Source organism: Euwallacea similis, chromosome 9 (assembly GCF_039881205.1).
Source record: "Euwallacea similis isolate ESF13 chromosome 9, ESF131.1, whole genome shotgun sequence".
Lineage (NCBI taxonomy): Eukaryota > Metazoa > Arthropoda > Insecta > Coleoptera > Curculionidae > Euwallacea > Euwallacea similis.
Window position 1 is genome coordinate 4,374,086 of NC_089617.1, and position 8,284 is coordinate 4,382,369.

At 37.5% G+C, this 8,284-nt stretch overlaps 1 protein-coding gene across 2 annotated transcripts; it reads right to left on the bottom strand.

Moving 5' to 3' along the window:
* Window positions 1-2,891: 2,891 nt before the first annotated feature.
* Window positions 2,892-8,284, bottom strand: LOC136410882 (long-chain fatty acid transport protein 4-like). 2 transcript variants are annotated; one of them, XM_066393242.1, is made up of 9 exons: window positions 8,012-8,282; window positions 6,773-6,876; window positions 6,557-6,707; window positions 6,086-6,323; window positions 4,294-4,519; window positions 3,849-4,243; window positions 3,677-3,796; window positions 3,293-3,612; window positions 2,892-3,248 (listed from the first exon to the last, which is right to left on the bottom strand). In XM_066393242.1, exons 1-9 carry the CDS (start codon window positions 8,012-8,014, stop codon window positions 2,937-2,939), a joined length of 1,869 nt encoding a protein of 622 aa, XP_066249339.1. In that variant the 5' UTR covers window positions 8,015-8,282; the 3' UTR covers window positions 2,892-2,936. The 2 variants fall into 2 exon arrangements, with proteins under 2 accessions (XP_066249339.1, XP_066249340.1); XM_066393243.1 differs by having other exon boundaries at window positions 3,060-3,241; window positions 8,012-8,284.

An 8,284-nucleotide genomic window follows, 5' to 3' on the forward strand; every position in this document is an offset into this window, starting at 1 on the left:
TACTCGACACTCAGTCAGCGACTTTTATTTATCTTTTTGGTTTGTTGATTGGGTATTCGAAAATGGGGATTGTCCCTGGGAGAGTTTTTGTAATCAGGCTGGAAAATTGAGATTCACTGCGTTCTGAGACGATTGAAAGATCATTAGAAGTGAATTGAAAGTCCCTGTTTAATGGCGACATCTAGTGTATTTTGTTTCCAAGCATTGTTTTTGGCCCAATAACGACATCTATTGTTTAAGACGAATTGTGACTAAAACGAGTTAGGAAGAAGTTCACAAATCATTCAATGTCTCGGAAATTATAAGAGATGGATAAAACAAATTTGCACCCAAAATACTCGTTATGATTTGAAGAACATATCTGATAAATAAAATACAGGGTGTCTCATTTGGAAAAAATTAGTTATAGACACGCAAACATAAGCCTTTCTCGGAAAGTTTTGCTCATGTCCAATATTCAGAAATCCTCGAATTTCTATGGATTTAGCGATGATTAATGATCTTTGTAGGAACCGAGTAGTAACAATAAAGTAATTAATAAAAGTTTGGTGAAACACCTACACTCCACATGCCGGTTGAATTTTTGGCCGTCCTATTAGAGGATGTTGTGACCTTGATGGCTGGGAACAATCAACGCGTTCCATTTTTTAAAAATAGCCATTTTTCGATAAGAATCCGAGGAAGTTCAAGTTCAATTTAGTCATTTTTCGAAGCTAAAATATCCCGATTCAATGAAACAAGAGCGAAAAATATTTATTGTCCTCGTAGGTTGTCGTTAAGATACCCTCGATTGAGTGTGAGCAAAACAACCTACTGATCCAGTTTAATACAATTAGTAATGATGTAAACGGTAAAGAACCTGCTGGTAGTGCCCCAAAAACACGAAAGAAAACTTTTAATATTACGGGATTTCATCGCTAAGTTAGAGCAAAGTTAAAGCAAAGTTAGAGCAAAGTTAGAGAAAAGTTAGAGCAAATAGAACCACGATGCTGCTCATTCACTACATTTTAGGGGTACTTGCCAGACATTTTAGAGCACTTGGAATCTTCGCAAAATAAAACACAATAAATTTCAAGTTTAAAAATACTTATGTATTCCTTAAAAGCACAAATCTACCATCTAATACTGCCCCCCACGTGCCATGTCTGCGCATTTCTGTCAGGTCCTCTCAAAGTCCTCCCATAGCCGGCCTCAATGTCATGCCTTCTCCCGTGGTTCTTTATCTCAATTTCTGTCTTGGTATTTCCTCTTTGGTCCCTTCCAATTTCAGGTTTAATCTCCCATTCCGAGGGAGTTCGTTTGAGGCGGATGATACTCATTTCTTCCACATGATGAGGTTGTGCGCCGATGCAGATGGTGGCCAGAATGAGGAGGAGGATGATTGTGAGAAGTGAGTTCATCTGAAAGAGAAGAAGGTCACGTGTATTTGATTTCTGGACGTATTTTACTTACGTTTTAGTTTTAATATTTTCTTGCATTGACTATATGGCACTTTCAGGTTCTGATTTGGTATTGCTGAAGGAGGTAAGCGATCGCTTGGGTTTTATAGGGAGTATCAGACATGGTACTTTACATATCTTACAAGAGCGGGACTTTACTTCTTCCGTTCAGTATTAATTATCTCTCTTTATCGAGATAAAGTTTTGAGAATTGACCTTTTATTGTGTAATGATTGCTCATCACTTGCAGTAATTTAATATAGTATTAATGTGATTTCAGATTGGGTTTTTATTGTATTTAAGTCTACTTATGTCTTATATCTTCATTAATTGGTGGAAAATGCAAAAAACTGAAAAAATGTAAAAAATTATTATGTATAATAGATAAAGTGCTTCCTGTTACAATGGTGAAGGGGTTTTTTACTTTTCGGTTATGTTAATTTTCAATATTTGGAAAAAACTCGTTTTTTTCTATCCGGACAACCTGTAGCAGTCACATTTTACTTGATCATCGACATATTTGGAATTTGTGGATCAATTGCGTTAAAACATATATCGAATTAATACTCTTATTGGACTGCAACCTTACACAAACGTCATCTCGTTTAGTTCTTGAGATTCAGAGACTCTTCTTTATCCATTTTTTAACAGATATCTATCAAATGTGGTATCTCAGCATGAAGATTTTTGCAGACGTTAAACTTTAAAGATAAAACGCAATTTTCAATATTTCGTCACAATCAAAACATATAAGCTACGCCACTGTGCATATGAACTATTTGATAATTCAAAGGTATTCATTGAATTTTATTGTTGATTAAAATCCAAGGATGGCGAAGGAATATTTAACAATTAAACATATTTCTATAACTTTTTTATTCGAATTTTCAATTGCTTATCACAAATAAAAGAGCTGTCTACGCTACTGGACTTCGAATAAATTTAGAGTACAAAGGTTTCTAAATTAACCCTCACTTTACGTTTATACTCATGAAAATTCAGAGGCGTAGATAAAGAAATTGAAGAGTAATCAGCTTAACTGTTACCCAGAAGATTTTCTCTCAAAGGAATTTTTTTCTCAGTGTTAGAAAATATCGAAATAAAGGAATTTATATCTGCAGAAAAAGAAGTTAGACGCTTCTCCGTTGTAGATAAATATTAGTCCTGTATTTCAGGTATGTTCTCAAAAACTGACAATATGATTAGTTTGAAACCAGGGGCGTGCTAAAAAAAATTGATAAAAACCTATCTAAAAAAATGTTTGAAATGAAATAAATTGTATCTTTATAAAATGTGGTTTAACGCCTCTATGTCTATTTAAAAAAATGGCCCTGGATCGTAAAAATCTCGACGAACCTTAGAGGCCTACCTAAATTGGGATAAAGACACTTCTCTATCCTATTAGTTATTTTCGAAGCAATAAAACACGAAAATGACTAAAAAACGGTAAATTTATTTATTTAAATATCATTGTTTTCTACCCTCACTATCCTCAAATCACAGCCTTAAGCGACCTCCCATAATGTCCTCATACAGCTCCTTGTTAAGCTGCAAATACTCCCCATTTTTAGTATCAAAAAAGTATAGTCTATCCTTTATTCTCCCATAGTTGTACCCTTCCTTTTGCAAATCCAACTTCATCATCTTAAACGTACCAGTCATGGGCACCTCATCCGTTATCCTCATAAACATCGGGATTGCATAACTTGGCAGCCGCGCTTTAAGTCCCTTTGCCAGTTTGTGGAGGTCTAGAGTTTTGTCTGAGTCCACTACGGCGGCCATTCCGGCCCTGCCTTCAGTACCTGGAATCTGTTTAGAGTTACGAAAAGTTTTTATATGGCAAATAACCATACTTGGACTCCATAGACTACTGCATCTTTAAGTTCGGCAACACCGCTTATCACAGCCTCAACTTCGGATGTTGCCACATTTTCTCCTTTCCAGCGGAAAGTATCTCCAGTTCGGTCTTTGAAATAGAAATATCCGAATTCGTCTTGGACTAAAACATCTCCGGTGTTGAAATAGAGGTCGTTAGGCTTGAAGACATTCCTCAGGAGCTTCTTCTCTGTAGCCTGTTTGTCTACGTAGCCAGCAAACTCTGTCCGCGCATGCTTTTGATCGATTTTTCCTACTAGAATTCCTGGTTCATTGGGAACGCATCGAATGCAAAATCCTTGGGAATCACAAAGATTATAGAAGGAATAACATAACAGAAAAATTTGTGGTAAAACCCTCACCATCATCATCCCTAATGGGTTCCCCACTGTCTTCATCACACTTCAACAAAATCACCGGAATCACTAAGCTCGCATACCTCGGAACGAAACCCACAGCCCCCACAGTATTATCGATGTTAACTGCAATCAAAATCCATAAAATCGTCATCCAATCGACACCTCTATCACTTACTAATATTGGTGTTCCCCTCGGTAGAACCATAGAACTCATACACTCCTTCCACGTGGAATGTATTCACAAAAATCTCCCACATTTGAGGCCTCAGCCCATTTCCAATCATTTTTTTAACCGGGTGTTCAACGTAGGTACCCGGTTTGTAAACAGCTAACAAGTACCTACATATCTCCCCAATGTAGTTGGAGAGGTTGCACTGGTACTTCTGGCAATCGCTCCAGTAATTCGAGGCCGAAAACTTTCTCCTTAAAGCTATTGAAAGGCCGAATATCATCCCCAACCCTACTGCCAACATTCCTCCTGCAGTGTGATAAAGAGGGAGAGGGTTGTAGAGTGTGTCCTCAGGAGAGAGATCTGCTAGGCTGTAGATGCCTACAGCCGCGTACATGTACCTGCAGTAGAATTTTTTAGAAGAGATTTTGCAGAAGCATGAAATTCTTACCTCGTATGGCTGATTACTGCAGCTTTGGGCAATCCAGTAGTGCCAGAAGTGAAGATGTAGAGCAGTTTGTCTCGTGGGGTGATTCCAGCCACCTCAGGCAACTTTGCTGTGGGCTGATTAGGAATTTCATGGGATAAATCTATAGCTGCAGCTATTAGAGGCTTATCAATGGTACCAAACTCAAAAATCTCCAATCCGTTCAGGAACCCAGAGATGTTTCCCACAACTGAAAAGAAAGTGGTGTAGATTAATTCTCTAGGATTTGGTTTGTGTTAATGTTGATGATATTGACAGTGTGTGAATCGTGATAGTGGTGGTGAGTTGTCACAGTGAGGCCGCGATAATGGAGGCGTGATAGCGAAGATATGAACTAACTGGTCATAAAATAACCATCAACTTGTGCTAGTGTTGAATCGGCTATTGCTCGTAAAACTATGCTAATACCGCTGTTATAATAGTCGTGAACGAACTGATATCACACAATATCTGAGTCATAGCTCGTGAACTATGCTGCAAAGTGCATGTCAGACTACCAAAGTTGCCCGCGAGCAAATTCATTAATGTTAGTCAATGTAGCGGTAGTCAAGTTATGATATCATTGCGACATATCACTGTGAAACGAAGCTATGAATCTGTTATAGCATCATTGTGATATCGGAGCTGTAGTAGGGGAAACATGAACGAACCTGCCATGCCTTATCAAATGAAAGTTTTGTATTTTTCAGCTTTAGGTCTCGTGAAATTTACGATTAATAGTGGTGATAGTTAAGTTGTGGTCTCAGTATGATAAATTGTCTTGAAAGCGTCGACACTGAAGTGGAGGAGTGTGATGCAATGACAGTGTTACCGCGATAGCGGAGGTTTGATAGTGTATAACCGAATGTGTGATAGATTCACTATTCCGGAGAACTTCGCATTTTCACGAAGTTCTGTGATTTTGACGACGTATCTAAACTTGTAACCCAATAACGTATTAGTGATACTGCATCTACGATAATGTATCCCAATTAGTACAGCCATGTGCAGAAGTGTTAGGCACCCCTCAGTTCGGTCTTTTAAAAACCAAAAATCCAAATGCCATTTTTTCCAAACAACGATCGGTTCAGACATTTGCTTTCCGTTTGCGTCCCGTTTTCGGCTTATTTTCATAACTTTCGGTGTCCTGGAAACGTTTTAACGTGATTTGTACAGCACATTGGGAACACTTTTTTTTTTGCTATTGTCGTTTGTGAAAACCCTCGAGAGTTTAAGGGAACAATGTGGTTTCGTTCTGCAACAGACAATTCTCGTGTTTTAAGCATTTTTCAACGCAATCTACTGACACGACTAAAAGAAAACGTCTTAAATCACTACATTTTAAGATATCACACTTAATTCGCTCAGATTTTCGCTTAGATTCGGCCACTAAAATCGATAATTGCGCAAAAAAAACTAAAGGAATTTACAACATTCCTATAAACGTGTTCAAACCGGTTCATTTTTAACGAATTGAGAGTATTGCTTATCAGCAATTCATTCAATAGTAAGGAATTAAAAAAAAAAAGGAAATTTCTTAAAGGTGCCTAATGCATTTGCACATAGCTGTATATCTATGTCAGTATGCCGAGGCAGTGCATTTATGATGGCATGTCTTTGATAATATCTCTATTGCAGCAAACCCATGAAAGTGTATTCGTGATAGTCTGTCGGTGATAGTGTATTTATGACGGTGCATACATAATATGACATTTATGACAGTTTTCCAGTGATAGTGTACCCATGAGTGCACACTATGATATGAACATATAGTAACCTTTGGAGAAATCCCTCCCGTAGATAAACGCCTTGCACTTAATTACAGTCAGAGAATGTATCAAAGGGTCGGCCACTAAATTAGTGTTAATAAGGGCGGTGATAATGCCAATCTTGGACAGCCCCAGCCATATTCCCACGTACTCCGGTCGGTTCTCCAGCATTAACCCGATAGTATCATCCTTTCGGTACCCTTTCGACTTGAAGTAGTGGGCAATTTGGTTGCTGTACTCTTCTAGCTGTTCGGAGATAAAAATTTAGATTCTCATAACCTTGAAATTACTTTGTTAAAACTTTAAAATGTTGGCGTGTAGATTAACAAGTAGTGTGACCTTTCAGCCATCAGATATAATGAGTTTAGACGGTTATCGTTTATACATATAGGATACAAATGTTTTAATGATTGAACTTTAAGTCTTGTTTTTTATCACAAGGCTCGAATGTAAATTGCAGAACCAAGTTCATTGGATACCTGGCTGAAACTCCATGTTTGGTCCTCGAAATGGAAGAGGACCTTTTCCGGGTGTTTATCCACTAATCTGGAGAAGACACTGGGTACTGTATCTTTGTTTTTCACGAAGCTTGTTATCCTCCAGTTGAGTTTAATGTACCGATAAGCAGTTCTAAAAGTCAATGAGTAGTTTCAAACCATGTACCACAAGAATTTACATTCAAAGGAGCTACTTACATGCAGTCTCTCGGAAGCGTCTTGTAGAGAATATAAATCCACCTATATCTTTTGTTGCCCAGCAGGAATATGATTAGGGGTACCACTATGATTGGCCACAATAACTGTAATTAAAAAAAAATTACAGCCAATTGTTAAACATGATTTGTTTTAGGTGCACTCTGGTACTTATAAAGTTTATGTTTAGGTTCATAGTTCGATTCTCGATTAGACGCTTTTTGTTTGTCTCAGTTAATTGTTCAGATAATTTGGCCTTTTTTCTCTCAATAACGTGTAGAAAATTTAATGATAAAACTATTTATAGATGAGAACTGTTTTGGAAAAACCGTAAAATCTACCGAAAACTGTTTGGAAAATTTACAATCCTGCAGAGTCTTTAGTTTCTGAGAGCACTTGCAAGGACTCAGGAAAGAAACTGCACATTAAAAGAAAAATATACAATGTTTCTCGTATGCTCAGAAAAGAAAAGTTTATGGTGAGAGTGCTCCCATGGTACGTGACACATTTACCAAAACCTGAAAAGTTAAAATACACTGAGAGTTGCTGAGCTGCTCAGAAATATTACTGATTGCATAGAGCTAAAAGGTTCCCTAGCTTACTCAAGAAAAAAATTATTCTGAACCTAATTCTTGAGACCATTTTGGTTACTGTCAAACAATTTCTAGAGTAAGATTTTCGAGGATTCTGCTTTATTGTGACGTCACCGAGACCCTCAGAGATGTTTTTCTTATCCATACAGGGCTCAAATGTGTTTCAGAACACTAAAAAAAAATGAATTCTGAACCTTATTGTAGAAATTATTTAATTACAGCAAAACAAAATGTAGAGAAAGACTTTGGAGGGTGCTGCCGAGTTGCCTGCTTTAAGTAAAATCCGATAGTGTGGCCGCTTTCTAGCGGTACCATCCCTTATTAAATTGGTACTACAGATGTTTAGGATGTGATAAGGTTCATCCTTTTAAGCTAGTGTTAGTTTAGTGTGGCAATCTATCGATTCCTGTGGCACAAAGCCAACAAAGAGCTTACGCAATTAGGCTTGAAGTAGCACCGATTTGAAGCATTTTCTTGTTGTATCAACTATAAAATTAGTAGGTACTTTATACTGTGAAAATTTCCCCAGGAACTAAGCATTGCCGGCAATGGCCAAATTTAACCTCAAACGCTTTTACCAAGAACGTGCTTAAGCACATTCACACCGCTCTAATTTAAGCCTCCCACTGAACCCAAAAAATGTACTCACCATGGTACTACTTTTAATTACAAAATTAATTGCATACACACACACTTGGAATGAACCAACACAAACGGAAAACGGATCTGAACACTGCAACTAATTTAATTAAACTCAGACTGACAAACTAATACATTAGTAAATAAAGCAACTGACGGATGAGTAGTACTACGCAAGTACTGACACAGGAAGATTTATCTTCGCTTAGCTAGTGTAAGTCTGTCTATTCATACAAATTTTCCTTATACAACTCCCGCATGGAAGACGAAAATAAAAATCTGT

Excerpts from the sequence above, each read along its gene's own strand:
- LOC136410882 (XM_066393242.1), bottom strand. Across the intron at positions 4,520-6,085 it reads CGGGAGGGATTTCTCCAAAG|TTGTGGGAAACATCTCTGGG; the intron begins GTTACTATATGT and ends CTTTCTTTTCAG. Across the intron at positions 3,797-3,848 it reads CGAGGGGAACACCAATATTA|TTAACATCGATAATACTGTG; the intron begins GTAAGTGATAGA and ends TTTTGATTGCAG.